We start from the raw sequence: 19,967 nt of genomic DNA on the forward strand, positions 1-19,967 counted from the left end.
ATGGGACAACCAATTATTTTGTACTGTATATCTAAGACTGAACATCATGAAATGCTTATTAGTTGAGCAAGCAGGACAGTGGAGCAATTCCCTTTGGAATGGAACGAAGCCAAGGAGTTGGACAGAGAAGCACCCTTAACGAGAATAATTCACTAACAGCAGACATAATACTGTTTAATTTATCTAGGCACTACACATCTAACCAGCAAAACATTTAAAGTGCCAGAAAATAACCTCTACATTGTCACTGGGTTGAAGGAGAGTGGTCTGGAGCTGCAAGTGCTCAGCTCTACTATTTTTAAGAGACAACAGGCAGTAGTTGAAGTTAGAAAGTCAAATAAGAAATGATATATTTTTGCCTTGGGAACATACAGAATACAGAGCCTCCAGAGTGCCCTGTGTGCCCTCCTTTCCTTGCAGATGCAACACTGCTTTACCCTTTCCTGCCACATTGTTGGCCTTGGTCAGCTTAGATGTGTGACTCTTGGCTAGGCTCAAATGTCCAGGTACACAACAGTGACTCTCCTGTAATTTCTATCTTATTTCCAACAAAAAAAAAATACACCCAATTAAATTTACATCTCATTTGCCAAGGCAACACGAGTTGGGAAAGAGCTCTGTATTCAAAATGAATGTTTGAGAGCCCTCTTTGGGAGGATATAACTAAGTCGTGGTCCACGGTTTATTCATTGTGAAAGCCAGAGCCATGGTGCCCCGCCTTTCTTATGGGCTGTTCAGCATCACGTGAAAGCTACCCACTCCAGTCCTTCTTCCATCATGACTTGGTAACCAGGCACAACCACCCCCACAATCCGTGAACATTTTATCCTACAGACATGGTATTCCCACACAGACACATCCCACTTTGTCACCAGGATCACATCTCAGGGAACACAACTGGGAAAGACAGCATGGATGGAAGCTAGCTGCCAAAACGGTTTGTCTGGTCCATAATCCCACTGCCTCAGGAGCCAAGGTAGTACAAAATGGCCTGCAGCCAGGCTGATTTCTTTCCTAATGGGCCTCATGCAACCTTCTATTAGCTGGCAAGCCTGAACTAGAATATCAGAGCTTGGGTGCGAGGAGATGTGGACAAAAATGTAAAACCCTCCCAGTTCACTGCTACACCTGAAAGAAATCCAGCTGAAAATCCTAAATCAATTTAATTTAACCCTAAAAGGATTGATTAATTTTCTCTCGCAGTAAGATCATGTCTTTGAGCAGTAGAGGTTAATAACAGATAGTGTTGCATACTTCCGCTAATGTTCTCTGGTTCCTCATTTTTTAACTGAAATCCATAAAGAGGTCACAGCAATAACTAGAGATTATTTTCTTTCTCTACCAATTACTGAGATGCTGGGAGGATAATTTTCAGACTCTGATTGTGATTTTCCAAGTACACTAGGAGACTTGATTTTCCTTCTTTCTCCATGCAGGAAGATAAGCAACTGCCAGGAGGAGGATAAAGCAAGATGCTTCTATCTTTGCTGAGAGGCTTAAATACAGGTTCATAGCACAGATGTATAAACTCAGTAGAAGCTCTAACAGGAAACTACGTCAAGAAGAAGAAATTAGGACTGAGTGGGTTTTGCACTGGATCAATGGTAAAAGAATACGAGTGGCCAGTATCACTTGAATTGACCCAGCTGCTCAAGTGATCATGTTTGTCCTCTGGCTTCTTAAGAAGAAGAGGAATGAATATGAAAAATCTCTTAAATATGGATTTGAAGAGTGCCCTACTCTAATAATGAGGCACAAATATTCTCTTTTATGTGGATCAAATACCCTATGATAATTTCTAATTACCTGTGTTTGGAGCTACAAAATCTGTCCTCCAAAAATGGAGGACAAAATGGGATCTTACAGATATCTACTGCATAGCTGAGTGAGTTCAGTTACTGGTTCAGTGGCTTTGCCCCAAGCTGCATTATGCTTTATCTGCATCTGAACGGTACTCAGGTAAATGAAAACTCTTAAAATAGTCACTTCCCAGCTCATCCTTGCAACTAAATGCCATCTGATCATAACAATCATGAGAGAAACGTAGTAGACAATTTTCCCACATGGACACCTTCTTCAGGAAATGAAGAGCTGATTCATGTCCTTTAATTGAGAAAGCAGCAAAAGTTATAACCATTAAAATCCAATTTCAGTGTATCTCTTGGAACAGAAGTAATCATGCTATCTTATCAAGACTCTTATTCTGATGTCCCACATTGTTCATGTTGAATACCCAGTACATTCCTGACTAATTTAAAAATTAAAAAAAAAATAAAATTATTTTCAACTTCTAGGTTTCATTCTTTACCATGTAGCCTTTTTGTCTCAAGCAGGCACTGTAAGAATATTCTGCTTTATTTCTGGCTCAAGTGATGTATCCTCTCTGAGACAACCGGGAATGTGACCATGGAGCATGCAGGGTTATAATGACGAAGCTGCGCTTACTGATTCCTTGCTATTCACACTCTTTCCATTGGGTGTTGCTATGATATTAAACAGATTACTACTGGGACTCAATGTATGCATACAAAAAGGGATGCCAAAGGTTTAAGGTCTGTGCCTATGTTGCTTTGCCCATTGTTCTACGCAGCCCGAGTCTGTTGTACTTCAAAAAGTTGGTGTTGTACTTCATTAGTTGGTGTTGAGAAAAATTTTCAGTGACTACTTTTGAGAAAGAAATATGTAAAATGGAGTCTTCCAGCTTGTACTAAAAGTTTTATATTCTTTCATGAAGGTGATCTGACTAAAATTTATATGTACATTGCTGCTTTCAATTACTGTACACAGTAGCTGTGCAGATGGCTCTCTTTTAATTAGAGTATTTAGTGCACCTTCTGCATAAAGAACCAGGCAATGAATAAGGAGGAATTTAATGAAAGTAACCAAAAAAGGAAATAGTTTAATGGAAGTTAAAAAGAAGAAGAAAAAAAGATAATAACTTAGGACACAATTCTTGCAAGGATTTCCTGCTCCTTGAAGGTAGCTCGTTAGACTATCTGAGGGAGAAACCTTTGCAGATTTGTGGTCTTGGGGAGGTCTTGTCAAGCACTAAGAATCAAGCAACTGATCACTAAACTTTGCACAGCTGATGGCCACATAGATGACAGCTGAAGATTTCAAAAGCAAGATACTGGCTGGAACTGAGCTTTTGATGTGGCGTGGGCACACCACTAAATGTGTTCTATGGGTATCGTCAGAAAACGGCAGGATTACATTAAGTTATGGCAAGTACAAATGGTATAAAATCACTTCATATTTGAAATATCTTCAGTTAATATTAACAGCTGCTGCTGTTAATACTAGTAACACTAACTAGTAATGCTATCTAGTAACTGTAAAGAATACAAAGCTATTACAACCTGAAATCCTGGCTATTTTTTAACCTATAATGCAGTTGCTGATCTAGTTATATTCCTAGGTTGTTAGAAACACACCGGCATTTACTTACATGGCCTTTTCTCTAACTGGAAAAAAATCACAGTAAGACAACCAAATTAAATTAAACCAATTCCAATTAAAAAGGAAAAAAAACACAGTAAGACAACATGATTTTTATATGTACTTAAATTTACTACTGTCAGACATAAATTCTTGAATAATACTAACTTGGGCAAGGAAGAAGTTGTTATGGGTCATAAATGATAGGCTTCAACCAGGAAAGCTGTACGCCCTCTTAGCAGGGCCAGTAATACAAGCCACTCTCAACATAAATTCCAGCATTTCTGTATTTCTAAACTCTTCAGTGAATTTTAAATTTCATAATGATGGCTAGACTTACCTGGTAGACCGGGTGGGGTTTTCAGATATTTGCCATTAAAATGTTGAATTACTACTTCACATTTTTCTGTAGACTCCATTCTGGAAAAGAGAAGAGGGTGGGATGGGGAAAGAGGCAGTATGTGTTACTAGACTGTTATGGAAGTGCTCAGTCAGCAAAAACAAAAAGCAAAAGGAGAAAAAAAGGACAAGCACAGATGCTGAGAGAAATCTTCAAAGCTGTTCGTGCCGATTTCTGCGGAGAAACTGGTTGAGCTCATCATATATCATTATGGTACGGTGTGGCTTGCAAGGAGGACCTGCCACCCTCAAAGCCTGCAGCTGTGCTCCGGGCTGTGAGTGAGCCACAGCAGTGTCAATGAACAGTCCCCTTTTGGCTCCGGGGATCACCCTGAACGACGACATTCTTTATGCTCTCACGTGCTGCTTGGAAAGGCAAAGGATGTGTTTCTAGATTCCTTGTGCACCCAAAATAACTTCAAATGGCATAAATAAAAAGTACTGGATTTGGAGAAGAACCCAGAGAATTAAGCAACAATTATTAAGGATAACAATGTTAAAAAAATAACCTTCAAAGACAGATTGTATAGCAAACCCAAAGACAATGCATATATGCCTATTACAACATAAAAGCAAATTTTGGGTGAATACAGTAATTTACATGTAATACTGGTAGGTGAAATGCCTTACTGTTCGTCTCATATGACCTCAAGATAACTTTAAGCATTGAGACATTAAGGCATTAACAGTCAACTGGTACATATATTATTGAAGGAACTGTAAAGAATACAAAGGTACTAGTCAAATCCCAAACCATGGTTATACCACATCTGGGAATTCACCATTCTTTCAAGTCTTGTAAATCGACTGCACACTAGTCCAGAGAACAGTTGACTTTACTACAGAGTGGGTACAGAAACCTTGAAGAGGGGAAAGAGAGAAATGGAAAGCTATTAAGCAAGCAAAAAGAAAAATCATACTGCTTTTGTTTTTCTTAGAAAAACTGTGTTTAAAAACTATGTTCAATGCTCCTTCAATACACCAGTGCTTACACTGAGGTACTCTCCACAAAATAACTCCACTGACATAAATATTGCTTACTTCTCACCAGTCTAGATCTTTTTAAAATGAATTTATCTACCACCCTTCCTGTCACATGGTTTTTGGAAAGAGTAACATGCATTCCGCGTGGCTCACATAGAGTTTAGAGCAGCAGTTTGTCTCCTGGGGTACAAGTTTCCCAGAGTTTAAAGAACCACACCACCATCACCAAAAAAAAAAAAAAAAAGGAAAAAAAAGGAAAAAAAAAAGGAAAAAAAAGGGAAAAAAAAAAAGAAAATAATAATAATAAAAAAAAATCCTGATTGCCTGAATAATTCTCTGTGCAAGTCAAAGTGTTTTGTCAGTTTGTTTCAGGTGGAATCATTAAAAATTGTTCCTTCCAGGTTGTATCACTGCATATCATGTGGGCTGGGCCATTTCTACAAGCACAAAGACAGCAACTTAGATTGTTCACTTTGGCTTCATTCAGATTTAACTAAGCGAATGTCTGCACTGAGCCTTTAGAGACTCTTGTCTCTGAAAGAATAAATGCAATAAAAGTCTGTTTTCTGTAGCTGCAGGCGCTTAGTGTCAAACCACGTTATGTTGCACCACACAGCAGTGACAATTTCATTTTAATACATGGGGTACATTTTAACAAGCCAAAGCAGTCCCTGCAAAGAATGCAATATATAAGCTGCCAAGTGAAAGAGACTCAGTGCACTTCATGCATTTTATGTGGGAAGAGAATAAAAGTGAAACCCACAGTGTTCTGGGATAAAAAGGCCATCATTCGAATAGCACTCTGAAAAAGAATGTGCACATTTTCTTCTCAAGTTTCACAATTAACGGCTCTCAAATGCCATTGCTAGCTATCTGTAATCTGGCACACGCTTCGCTTGAAACCAACACTGGCATTATCGACTCAGTTTGAAAAGGCAGCACAATAGACAAAGCTGTCTATACGCGTTCCCTTCAGACGTGTTGCTGAGTAACAACTGCATCCATCCCTCATCTCCCCTCCCTCACCCTACCTGAGTCCCCACGTGTGCCCATGGGGTAGACCTTCCTCCCGGCCATGCCGAGGCAGGCCCAGCAGCCGTTAACTGATCAGGCCTGCATTTATCCCAGGGCCACCTAGGTATGAATTTGAATTTTCACTTGTCCACAATACCTGTTTTTTGAGAAATACCCTTTTCAAATTGTGTTCTTCAGGCTGGTTAGCTCACTGACTGCCTGGGAACTAGGGGTACAGAGCAATGAGATATATTACTAAAATTGTCCCATAATTGGCATCATGAGACGCTGGCTTTAGTTTAGTTAAAACTCCGACCATCAACCACTTAGGTGGCAATTCCTATGGTGAACGCTTACCCATAAGCTGAACCTATCTGCACACATCGATTCAGACATTCCTCTTTCTCTCCTTACTTGTTTTAGCCATAAAGACCAGCTATACCTGGGAAGAGGCCCAATAATAATATACTTTTCTTAGGTCCGCACTAATAAATCCTACTTACATTTTCTTCAAAAAGCTGTGGCACTCCTCTATTGTAGACTGTGTTTGGAAACTTGGGGGAGATGGACAAAATATGCTTTTTGTCATGAATTTATTCTGCTCGTCTGAGATATAAATGTTTCAAAACATTGGTTGAGACTGGTATTTAATAAAAATATAATTAACAGGAATGTTACATGTTAAAAGTTAGCCTCCAGGGGACAGGTTTTCTACAAAAGAATGCCATCGGAGCACAGGTAAACTTGGGGGAAGAGCACACTTAAATCCATGTTTTTAGTGTTGGGGTTTTTTTTGTAATTGCTAGAACAAAAATGTGGCAAATGATAATATTCTGGAGAAAAAATAAAGATCTTAGATGTTTCAAAACCTTCTATTGAAAGATACAGATATACAACTCTCCTGCTGGAAAGGGGAGGACATCAGCTTCACATGGTAATAGAAATTTGCTTCTGATCAGATCATTCACAAAGTATCATTTTCAATTCACTTCAACAGTATGTTTTTGGTGCTGCTCCCAAGAGGATCTTAGGCAATAATTCATGTTTAAATGCAATTTGGAGATATCTATAATGCATCTGAGTATAATTTTGCATCAGGAAATGCACTACAGAAAAAAAATTATCAAAGCCATACGACAGATTCTTATGATATTTTTAAAGGTATGGTATCAGAAATAGTGTGGCCAGGGAAGTGATCGGGAAGTGATCGGCCAGAAATAGTGTGGCCAGGGACTTCCCTAGTGTGACTAGAGAAGTGATTGTCCCCCTGCACTCGGCACTGGTGAGGCCGCACCTCGAATCCTGTGTTCAGTTTTGGGCCCCTCACTACAAGAGAGACATTGAGGGGCTGGAGCGTGTCCAGAGAAGGGCAGCGAAGCTGGTGAAGGGTCTGGAGCACAAGGCTTGTGAGGAGCGGCTGAGGGAACTGGGGTTGTTTAGCCTGGAGAAAAGGAGGCTGAGGGGAGACCTTATCGCTCTCTACAAGTACCTGAAAGGAGGTTGTAGAGAGGTGGGGGTCGGTCTCTTCTCCCAAGTAACAAGCGATAGGACAAGAGGAAATGGCCTCAAGTTGTGCCAGGGGAGGTTTAGACTGGATATTAGGAAAAATTTCTTCACCAAAAGGGTTGTCAGGCATTGGAACAGGCTGCCCAGAGAAGTGGCTGAGTCACCATCCTTGGAGGTATGTAAAAGGCGTGTAGCTGTGGTGCTTAGGGACATGGTTTAGTGGTGGACTTGGCAGTGCTAGGTTAACGGTTGGACTTGATGATCTTCAAGGTGTTTTCCAGCTTAAACGATTCAATGATTCTGTGACTGATGTGAAATTCCTTGCTTGTGCTTTTCCTCTGCAGTCAAATGTGCAGCAGGGTTTTGCATGAAGGGTGGGAACCGTACCGTTTGTTTCAAGGCATTTCAGCTACCGGAAGAATGGGAAATTTAAAAGAGCAGAGTTAAGTCCACAGGTGGATTTTTCCCAAGTAGTGCCAGGTAATTCCATATGTATTCCAGTGAGATTAATGAGTGAGAATCCTGCAATATATCTTAAGAGACTCAGAATGACAAGGCAAATAATGTTTTCTTACAGGCCGTTTATTTCACAGATGTCTACAGTTTGCTTTCTTCAACTTTCTTTCTGTGTATCAGGCACAGAGCATTGTCTGGGGCGGACCAGCCATGGGTCTGATCGGGCGGTTTCTGGTTTGCCGCACCAAGCGCTAACTTCTGCCCGGCTGCCGTGTTCCCCTTTGCTGTTCCTTTTCGGCCTGCGTGGCACTGCATAAAATGAAACTGGGACAAAAGCTACCAAAACTCTTTCTTCTTGTTTTTATAAGCTAGAAAAATAAAACAAAAATGTTTCTTATTCAGAACTCCTCATTGAACACCTAATTAGTCTAGGAACCCCAGTCATTTTGTGCTTTTTACCCTCTCATGACTCATACTTCCATTTGTTCTGTTGCACCACCTTTATTTAATTTCATCTTAAATTATCTAAGACTTTAACCTCTTGATGTCAGAGACTGGATTTGTCTACGGTTTGGAAAGCTCCCAGAAAAATGAGGCTGGGAACCGACAAGTGCTACTGCAGTGCAAGCGATGGTTGATTAGGCTACAGCCAGGTCAGAGGCTTACTCCTGATCAAGAGAGAATTTCCTGTCCCCTTGTATTAAACTTCAATGATGTGTAGCATGCTTTAGTCAATAAATAGCATTTTGCTGTTCATGCCTGTTGGAAATAATACTAATTCTATGATTCTAGATAATGATCTAAACCAAAGAAACTAACAAAACTATGAGAATTTATTTTCACCTGTGTCTATATATCTCCAGGTTCTGGAAACTAAGTTGTAAAGTTCCCAAATACAATATGAGTAACTAGACCCTCTATATTATATCCAGTTGGAAAGGAAGTGAATTTAAAAAAATCTGAAAGGAAGACTATTTTTTTTTTTTTCTAGCCATAGTTAGCAAATTTAAGTTGTTTCAGTACGATTAGTAAAAGCACAAAAAATGGAGGTGCTTAAGCAAGTGTCACAACCAAATAATTTGATGTTCATTTCTTGCTATTAAATATTTATTTTAGATCATTTAAAAAATGTATATTACTCTCTCTACAAACCATAGTTGCTCCAAAGTAGTCATTATGTGTTGTTATAAGTAATAGGGAACATTTACCATTATAAAAAAAAAAAGGAAAAGGAATTTCTTTTAAGACTAAAGCTCTTACACATGCTTATTTTAAAGACTGATGCAGTGTCAAGAAACAACTTAATAAAATTTATATACAAGGAATAACATGATGATTACATAATTATTACATGAGAAATATTCAGTACCATGTAATTACCACATAGTGGTAAAATGTGGGTTTGGTTTACATATACCCTATAGCCACTTTGCTTAATAATAATAATGTAAATGAGAATCAGGACTATTTTTTTTTTATATCCAGAATAAATATTTAAAGACTAAATTGTTACTACCATGTTTATGTTATGATCAGCATATGAATATTGTTGTTTTCTTACATTTATAAGAGCAGGAATAATAAATCTTGGGGAGCAATGTTTCTTTACTATTTAAGGCATTTTGCAAAGATGGAAGTAGGTAGGTAGTAGCAATATTATACAGTGGAGCAGTCCAAAGAACTGAAGCCATAGTTACAATATATACCGGAGTTCATAGTTACAATATACACCGGAGTTGTGACAAGAACCAGATAAATTTGAAAGAGAAATTAGGCAGAAACATTTAACTGCAAAGAAAATGATCCACTGGTACACATTAGATATGAAAGAGGTGGCTTTTTTCTCTGGTTGATGACTTCAAATCACTTCTGAAAGTTGTATTTTAGTAAAAGACAAGTATTATCTCAATATTAGGTAACTGGGAGTACTTCAACTGCCTGTGACATAAAAGAGGTCAGGGAAAATGATCTTCAGGTCTCAAATACTCTAAAGCTACAAAATAGCTTTGATTAGTATGAGGTTTCTTGGTACCTCCTTATGTTCTACTCTTCATCCTTCTATGGCAACATGTTCACTGATTTCTTTAATTCATTTTGCTAATTTAATTCCAGGCATTCTAAGACCCTGATACGACTGCAACTTGTGATTTTTTTTCTCTCTTGTAACTGACTTGGGTATCTTATGTCCCGTACTTTTCAGCTGGTAAGAGAAAGCTTCAAGATGTTTGTGCTTTTTGGTTTGAATCCATTTTATGCTGCAAAAATTGTTCCCTTTGTCATTTACAGCCTAGGAAGAGATATTAATTTTGACAAGTTCTCCTCATCGCTCATAAATTATATCTTTTCCCCACATGTCTTGCCTGTATGTTCTTCATGTTCAGTCCTGTTTGCATGAACAACAGGAGGTTGTTTACTATCTCAGATGAATATACAAAATCTGCAGAATCCACTCCAGTGAGGACAGGATAGGCTCCTCTTCTCTGGGGATATGGTCCATACTATACCTCACCGCATGACCCATTATGCCAAGGTGACTGTTTTGAGCTGCCTTGAGTGACTATCTCTGCACAGAGCTACAGTGCTCTCCATAGAGAAGCCTCTTTGTTTCAGAAGAAATCCAATATAACTAAATGACACCTACATTATCCTGAAAAACCCTGAAAGATGCACAGCTTCCTTTGAGGAAAAGAACATAGAAATGAAAGGCTTGGCTCTCTCGTTTTGCTTCAGTGGAAACTGGAGCACATCCATGTCTACTGAAATCCATGCAAAACTTCTATAAATAGAATAATGATCCTGCAGGGGCTCAAAATCTTGTTTCCCATTTTCTGTTGCTCCCTTTCAGTTGCTGAGTCGAATACTGTTTCCAAAGACTAAATTTAAGACATATAAAACACAGACAAGCAGGAGATAAGTTTAATAAAAAACATATGCAGGCAAAGCATCCCATTGAAAGCTCTTCCAGAAGAACAAGGTAGGGAAAAGACAAGGATGAAGCCCAAACTCCCAACAACAAAATGGGTAAATGCCCCACTACAGACCCCCCAGCTCTGTCACAAAGGGATGGAAGTATCTCCTCACTATATCCTTTTGCTCTGAGATGATAGAAACAGCTAATTGAGAATCTCTGGACTTTGGTCGTTTGCTGGGAACAGCATCATAACATTCTTTTATGACAGTTTGTGTTGGACAAATTTTCTCATGTTACTGGAAAAGAATAGTATGAACACACAGTCATTTCCACCTAGACCCAGGCTGATTTATGCTACTGTCTTCACAGTCTCAGGTTAAGTATTATACTGGTGCCCGCCAGCAGTGCAATACTTGACTGTCTGACTGTCAGCATTTCCATCATAAATTTCTGTTATCAGAGGCTTATGACTTCATTGTAAAATGTCGCTCGGGGGGTGAATCTTGCAAGGTCGTTTTAAGTTACAAGACAGCAAACAAAATAAAAAAGTTAGTGGTTCCTAACTCTTTCTTTGCACTTTATCATTTAAAAGGACCTATAAAACACTTGCTCCACTGTTCAGCTGAGTGTGGTACATGCATGTATGTTATTATTAACATTACTTTCTCTATAGGGAGGATACTTACATAATACTTGAATGGTATTTTACTGTGGGGTTATAAAATGCAATTTTTATTTCATTGATTCAGTAGTATCAGTAAGTCCCTCCCCAAGGTATATCCCCATTACCTCCTTGCTTCCTTTTCCATGTCCCAAGGAGGTCTTCTATTAAACTCACAGTACCTTGGGCTTGGGCTTGGATTATGAAAATTGCTCAGCCACATTATCTGATGGCTCCTAACTTTCCTTGTTCCTCCCTCTTCACCTTTAAGGGCTTCATATCCATTTTCATGTTATGGAGTCCCACTGATACTTGTCCCGGGATCCTGCCCCACCTGTCCCTCTCTGGAGTTTGCTTCTCCCTGAAAGTGCAGCTCCACGCCTGGCAATTTTCTTAGGGACGTACTGAGTCTACCAAAATTTGGTGCAGGTTGCAATGCCAGATAGAAATGTGAGGGTCTCAGAGGTACATTCTCCCACAGACCTCCCCAGCACCCTGCAGTGATGCTGTGAGCCCCTTCCAGGGAGGTCTTTCATTGGAAATTTATCACCACAGGCATTGGAATACTTTACAGATATCATACAAAGTCTTTGGGGCATGTTTGGGATTTCCAGTTTCATCTGAGATGTCCTATTATATAAAGCGATTTCCTGTGTAAGAAGCAGGATGTGACAGATCATTCTTCCGACTGAAAGTAGGAATGATCCTCGTAATATAGAGTCTGCATAATAGACCTGCACTACCATCCCAGGTGATGGATTTGTTCAAGCTAAATTTATAGCACCTTTTCAACTGCCTTCAATTAAACCCTTGAATAAGGAAGAACAAAGCATTTCCCGTCTTCACAAATGCATCCTTAAACCGCCTGGATGTTCTCTATTCCCTGGTGCTGCTGACACTTCTCTGCCTCCAAAGCAGCATCATCACTGATCCTCAGAAATCTCCCTCTAAATATTCCCCCTTTCATTTAGCAAAACAGCACTGCTGCTTTGGCTCCACTTTGATTGTATTACTTCTTTATCTTCTCCCACCTTAACATCTGGAACTCACCCCTCATGGGCCTACAGAAAGCCAGGTCTTCCAGCACATACAGTTACCTCTTCACAAGTGACAACAAACCTTCAGGATGAAGTTAAATATTTCCCTTCATGCTCTTAGTACCTTCTGCTATCCAGTAATTCCAGCCTCCTTCAAAGACCTTCTCACTTACTTACGACCTCTGATCTGCTTTTTACTCTCACCAACAACACTGGTAACGTCCTGTTTGCAAAACTCAAGTCATAAGAGATCAGCTTTAAAATTATATCTCAAAAAAGTCTTCACGTCAAGTTTCTGTGGCTTTTTTTCTGACAATGAAGGACTATGCTTTTGCTCTAAGCTCTGAGGGATCCACTTACACTTTTTAAATGAAAGATCAGATGCTGAAGTCATAAGATGACTCTCAACAGCAGGGATTTAAGAGAAACACCTACGATTTTAAGTCTTGTGATGAAATCCTGTGTGAGGGCAACACTGCGTCATTCCCTCTTTTGACATGCAATCTTATGACTGAACTCAAAGTTTCTCATCCGCACTGTCTCTTTTTTCCAATTCCTTACTTCTATTAAGTATTTCTTCCCCCTCCTCCTCCTCCTCCTAATTTCTCTCTCTGCTATACGATAGGTTGTGTTTAGTCCCAAGCTTCTGCTTGCCGGTGTCAGCAGAAACCCACGCTGCCAAACGACAACAGCAACACAAGCCCTGCAAAATGCCAGCTCCTACAGAGAGCCTGGAGCCAGGTAGCACCAGCTTTGAAGTACAAAGCACGGGCAAGGGGTGAGGCAGAGGCGGGTGTCCAGAGGTTACGGCAATTCCCTTTCAACTGGATGGACTTCTGTAGAGCCACAGTCAGAGTCTAAAGCTTCCCTTCTCTGGCCCCTTGCTCATAAGTCTCCTCCCCAAATTCTCCTCTGGGGTGTACCTAGGCACAGTTGGGCTCAAGCCACAGTGAAATGCTCTGGAAAGTTTTGGGAAAATCTGTTCAGTTGCTTTTGAGGGACGCAAAAGAGAGGAAATACTTTCACAGCTTAAAAAAGAGAGCTAGCTTTGTACGTGCATACTTTAAAAGAGGCTGAACTCTAATGTGGCCAGACATTACTCAGATAATTTTGATCCAAAAACATTTGAAGTTACCCGGGTTATAAATGATTAAGTAGCCACCTGCAGTACTGTGAAACTGCTAATCACACCCTTTTAGGAGAAAAATCTGACAATAGCTGTCTGCCATAAGTCTTTACTTCCGATTGCTTTTTGAATATACTAATTTTGAGATTAACTATTCACATAATTGGGCAGAATCAAAAAGTGACTTTTAATCATCATAGCGCTTAATTAATAACTTTGAAACATCAAATTTCAAAATTGCTGGATGCAGCATCATTTTAGTGTATGCAAAGTTAACTTTTTCTCCGGTGCTTCTGTGGCTTGGTTAAGAGCTATGCTAAACAGCATGGGGCATTTCCACAAGGAGGCAAGATATACTGTGATCAAAGGCCCCAGGTCGGAAGGTGTAATAGCCAGGATCGCCACACGGGTTGCCAATGTGAACTTCTGAAATCTTATCTGGACTGAAATACAGCTGACATCCCCTAGCTGGACCTGCTCAGCGTGTGCTCACACTGTACATAAACTAGAACAAAACCTTCCTGACTACAAGTAAAGCTAAACAAACTAATCTATTTGGATTGACATGCAGGAAAAAGATACTAAATAGCACTTTATTACAAAAAGAAGGTCAGGTGGTCATGTGATTAAAGCTTGTATTGATAATTCTGCAAAGACAAGAGTCAGCATTCAACTACGGTTCTAAATTTCTGGATTAACTCTGGCCTCATTCAAGTCAATGGGAGATCTGTTGTACGCTTTGATGGAGCAAAGGTTTTACCCCTCTGTTGTTTGCATGGTGAAATACACAACCTTCATGTTAGATCACTAAAGGTTTCTTGAATTATGTTACATAATTAAATACATTTCCACAAACAAAGTCAATTTTTTAAAATGCAAGTTTATCCGTGAGCTACAGTAATCTATATTTAGTGAGCTAGAAAAATTCATGTTATTATCTGCAAGAATGCATAAGGAACAGTGTGTCATCTTTCAGCATAAATGTGTTGCCTTTTTCCATTTGAATTCAGACAATATTATCTTAACATTCTTCGCGCATTATGATCTTTCACATCAAGGACAAAGGTAACACTATAATGTCACTTATCTTGCAAGCTACCTTTTTATCATACAGTACCCCATTTCACTCAGTGGTGTTATGACAGTAACAGAAGTGCCATGATATACCAAGATGTGGTGTATTTCAAAGAAATTCAAAAGATGACTAAGTCATTTTGCCTCCTCTACAAAGCATGATGTTATGAATATTCTGTAGAAACAATGATTTGGGATTTTTTTTTCCTTTTCTTTTGAAGCAGAAGACTGATTTACAGCACAATTGCAAATTTCTCTTATTTGCTTTTTCAATACCTTTCTATATATAGCTTTCTATTCATTGGTTTTTCGAAAGAAAACTATTTGATTTAAAAATGTTTCAAGCTGAAGAGAATCTATGTAAATATTCCCTGAGGGTAAACATGGAAACTTGTCTATCTGTACTGACAATGAACTACATGGTAATAATATGTTGCCCATTCTGTCTAAAATATCTGACTATTCCAACAGGGCTTGTTATATGCAAATATTTCTTCTTAAGCTTTTCTCACAGGCTTGAGTACCCTGCAGCTTTCAAGGAAGCCATGTTTCTTCAGTTATAGTTCCTCCTCTTTGTCTTCCAACTGCTAAATTTACTTTTTCCCGTTGCAAAATCTTTGCTAAACATTTAAACTGTTTCTTCACCAAGTGTGTGCTTTTGGCTGTAGGACATTTATTATTATACAAGCTTGATACTGCATGGATATCTCACTATTCCTAGTGATTTTTACTTACATACACATACATACAATGAACTACTTTTTACAGCAATGAAATGAATATCCTTCTACATTGGTATTCTTCCGCTCAGTGGAAAGACCAGACACACAATCTGATAAAGGTGCTGCTCGGCATTTTCCATAGCTATGAGGCTTCAGAGTTACATAATAGACAGCATTTGCAAAGGACCAAAGCCAAAAAATGTGCACGAATCAAAAAAGAGTAAAGGTTTCACCTGGCAAAGCCGACTCCTCTGCTGACTCCATTAGCATCTCTTAATATTCTGGTGGAAATGACATGTCCAAAGGGTTTCAGCATATTCTCCAGTTCCTGCTCATCCATGGAAACGGGTAAATTTGAGATGTATAGATTTGTGGGATCTTGCTCTTGTTGCTATGACAAAATAAGAGAAATATCTTCAGTTAGGCTTAGCACAATAGAATAGCTTATGGCTCATACAACGAGGGCTACTCAAGATAGGACCAAGCCAAGAATTTATAGCTGCATTAGAAGCAAAGCTGGGCAATCTGTTCATGATGACAACATATTTGCCAAATTTCTGCAAACTCTCATGCATGTGCTTAATTCTGTGCGTGACTGCTCTTACTGAACTCAGTGACACTACTCATTTATAGAAAATTACTCTCATGCACAAGTGTTCTCGGGTTTGTGTCCTAATTTAGCAAACAGATTGTGAAGAAAACATGATTTCCACAAATCTGCTCACTGTTAACAGAAATAAAGAAAGAAAACTCAACACATGTTTTAAACAGATGTGCTTTCCAGCCTGCAGACTTCCCATTCAACCTGTTCATCATGAGCAAGGTTGGTTGAAAACACAGAACACTTCCCATAGCATCTTTTCTTTTTCTTGCCCATCAGAAATGTCTTGGTTGATGATGTGCAACAAGAGCTAACTGGGTGGGGGGAGTTCTGCAGTTCAATCTAAGGTCCTGGTGAGATAGGTCACATGTTTATTCTCAGACTGAATTAAAATATCTTATAAAATAAAGCTTGCAGTATGAATAATTCAGAAAACAAATTTGAAGACAGTTTTCTCATTCTGTTTCAGATTTTTAGGCTAAACTTTCCATTTTGGCAACCATTCCAATTTCTATTCTTGCTTGCCAAACTACTGCAAAGAAACATGAAAGGGGCATAGATGCTATATGTAAAATAAGTGCATTAAAGCAGTAAATAAAGACCTTGTCTACAGATAACCAGGTCTTGATTACATTAAATCAATTTAGTCAAGCCCTTGCAAATTTTCATGGCTCTGGTTCCATTTTCACTGATACGAGCTTTACATAATATCTGATCACCTGTCAGAACAAGCCTGATTGGGATCAGGCATGACTACATATTTTTAGCTAATGCTTAATAATCCAAAATATAAAATACAATCTTTATGCTGTGCAGTAAGCCAGACAATACCTTACCTGACAAAGTCTCCTAAGACAGATTTTTGGATTCTTTTTCATTACACATTTTAATGGGCAGAATTAATTTGTACTTGTTCAACACTGAGATTTATATGACAACAGTATTATCTTTTTTTGCTATGAGGTGTCCTAAAACCAGATTAATAATCTTGCAGCAGCACCACAACCTTGCACTGAAGAAATTACACACAGTCCTGCAGCCATCTGCCCTGGTTTAACTAAACTATTTTCAAATTACACTCCATTAAAATCAGTGCAGATGCGTCTTGTCAAACACAGAGAATCATGTCTTATTTCTAGAAGATGTACAATGGCAGGACAGAACCAAGATGTCTGCTCCATCACTGCCTTGCACATTCAAGGCCTTGAAAATGGAAGCAGAAATCATTTCAAGCTGTGATTCACACATCCCATCTTTACAGGGACAAGAATGACTAAACAAAGTCTAGCTTAGCTAAATACCAGAATCAGAAGCCAAATAAAGTTTTCAGCTTCCCTTACCCTTTTGGATGAGAAGAAAAGCTGCAAATGGATACCCCAAAGGGTCCAAAATCAGGAGGTGTGTAATACTGTTTTACTGCATAATTTGGATTCTGACCTAAGAGCTGTGAACACTGGCCTTTGGACATACTGCTTAATGCCTATTGCATTCTACCTTTGCATCTCCAGACCCATTACCCCGTGAAACGACACATTACCATGCAGGTCAAATTCCCCATTATTTTACAAAACAGAAATAAAAGAACAAAGTAGGCACATTTTCAAGCTGCTGTCCATAAAAATATACCTGGTTGTTATTACCATGCCTTATAGTAAGGGGCAGAGGAGCGGAAAACCACACACACACAAACAGTGAACTTACTGCAAAATTGAACTGAAGTTACAAACCCCAAATATAGAAAAACATTCTTTCCCTTTCTATTCATCTTTCCCTGCAGTCACCTTCCTTTTTCTGACTTCAATTTACATTCATACAGATCCAAAAGCCAGTTCCTCTCCAATAACGAAAAGATATTAGTGAGGGGTCAGAACTGGTACAGTATCAACAATGCAAGGAAAATCATGCAAACAGTCCTGGAGGGAAGAGAGGAATATGAGCTTCAGATCACACTTATAGCTTTGGGAAAAACAAACAAACAAAAATGCGAAACATTTTCTTTCTCCTTTATTTTTTCAACATTTTTTCCCCTTTTCTGTGTGCAAACTATTTAAGTTTTATTGCTTGTAACTCCCCACAGACACACACACAGGCCACAGAAAAAAAGGAAAGAGATAGGAGATTAGGAAGCATCTTCATTGTACTTTGAAAATGTGAGCAATAGAGGCAGTTAAAGTAGAGGCATTATAGAAGCAAATCAAAGAAGAAAGGTTTGCAATTCCAATAGGCACAGTTTTTCAGAAATAATCACATCATTATGCAAACCTCTGCCCATTGATTGGTTAAGGACTTTGATTAATCAACCAATCGGTGCTTGTCAATATTCAGAAAAAAACCTAACAGTCTTATGCAGGTGAGATCCCCATAGCCAAAGGACAGACTAACAGGAAAAAAGCAGAGTTATGCATCAGTAACTGCACAACAGCCTTGGCTTTCACTGAAGCAATTCAGTCCTGCAGAATCTTAAAAGGAGAACTTTTCTTTTGACTACTCAGTTTTCAAGCTGGGGCAAAAAAATAAAATAAATAAGAACCACCGCCGATGTGTCTCACTTCTGGAGTAGGAACACATAAGCCTTTTAACTGTGCTAGAGATTAAATGCCGTTGTTTTAAATATCCGTGGAAAGTTTAGCTACACTCTGAGGATGAATGAAAGACTAGCAGGCCAGAGTCACTCTCTCACAAGGATTTACCAAGCCTATCTTTTATCAACGTGATAAACAAGAGCTGCAAGCAGAGAGAGACAGATGAGGCCACTCATGCTACCTCCACAACGCAACAATGTTTTCTAAGAAAGGAAAAAAATTCCATGTTCTTTTTCCTTCCTATACAAATATAACATTTAGAGAAATACCCTTTTCCTTTACAGAGAAATATCACCCCACAGAAGCCGCATCTCACACCACAAACTGAAACAAGATGAAACGCCTTCCCAGCGACGATGCCCGGAGCTGAGCAGGCTTTACAGGAGGGGTGCGGAGCAGGGCTGCCCTGCCACTGTGCAGCCAGACCCCATGGCCACCGACCCTCACAAGCCCCCATTCCTCAGGCTCAGCCCCGGTCCCAGCCTGTGGCACCGGGGCTCCTCGTGATCTTTTCCAGTTGTGCAGGGATCCCCTCTGCAGCGTGGAGGTGCTGACACATGCTCCTCGTTTTGCCCGAGCCTTTTCATCCTGGATTCCCCAAACTCCTGTGTGATGTACTCGCTTCCCCAGCCCCAGTGTAACTGCTGAGCTTTTCAGTTTGAAAGGCAGGCATCCTACTGTTCAAAATGTGCCTATTTGTTGACAAGATGAGCCTAACCAGAACCGTAAGTCCAAGCACCCCACAAACTACTAGCCTTTCATAATCCCAACTAGTTGACAGGGAGGTTTCTGCCTTCAGTGAAGGATCACAGCCCAAGGCTCTAGGAATGGTGGTGACTGGGGTGTCTGGATCCACACAGCGTGGGCCCAGGCCTTCTCTGGTTCATTTAATTCTTTCTATGGCTTTTCACTAGGCGTTAAAAATTGCTACTTACCACTTTGGGATGCTAAAATCCCATTTACTATTGTGTCCGGTCCCAAACTGACCAGTCAGCAGGGAGAGAGCTGAACGTCATTCTTGTGATACTCACAGTCACTTCAGAACTGTGGTTTCCTCTTATGCCCCCAGTATTTCGGACAGGACCAGAAGGGGTCGGACAGCAGAAAGCCACACACTGCCTGCAAACACTTCCAACAGCACCGTGCCTTGGATGCCCCGCAGCTGCCAACTTAGAGTCACCGCAGAGCCCACCAGTGCTACCTGGGCTTTGCGGTCCCCGCGGTCCCCGCTTTCCCCCTCCAGACCACACCAGAGACACCAGGCTCGTCCCGCGCTGCAGGGCAATGACACGCCTGTTGACACAGTCTTCCCAAAGCACAGCAGCCTCTCAGGTTTAATCCCCCCACGCGTGAGAAGGGTCCCCCAGGGGGACCAGGGCCGGCCGCTGCAGCCGGCTGCCGCCCCGGGGGCTCAGAGGAGGAGGGGGCTGCTGGGAGCGGCGGAGGGCTAGCTGCA

The 19,967-nt window shown here is 40.0% G+C and overlaps 1 protein-coding gene across 8 annotated transcripts in view; it reads right to left on the reverse strand.

The window, feature by feature from the left end:
• The window catches only part of RBMS3 (RNA binding motif single stranded interacting protein 3), a 722,164-nt gene that overhangs the window by 139,687 nt on the left and 562,510 nt on the right, over positions 1–19,967 (reverse strand). For all 8 annotated transcript variants that reach the window (XM_072853929.1, XM_072853928.1, XM_072853930.1 and 5 more), the window contains 2 exons: positions 15,562–15,719; positions 3,779–3,858 (listed from right to left, as the gene is read on the reverse strand). In XM_072853929.1, the coding sequence (XP_072710030.1) occupies positions 3,779–3,858; positions 15,562–15,719 (238 nt within the window). The remainder of the gene's footprint in view (positions 1–3,778; positions 3,859–15,561; positions 15,720–19,967) is intronic.

Source organism: Ciconia boyciana, chromosome 2, assembly GCF_034638445.1.
Source record: "Ciconia boyciana chromosome 2, ASM3463844v1, whole genome shotgun sequence".
In the NCBI taxonomy this organism is placed as follows: domain Eukaryota; kingdom Metazoa; phylum Chordata; class Aves; order Ciconiiformes; family Ciconiidae; genus Ciconia; species Ciconia boyciana.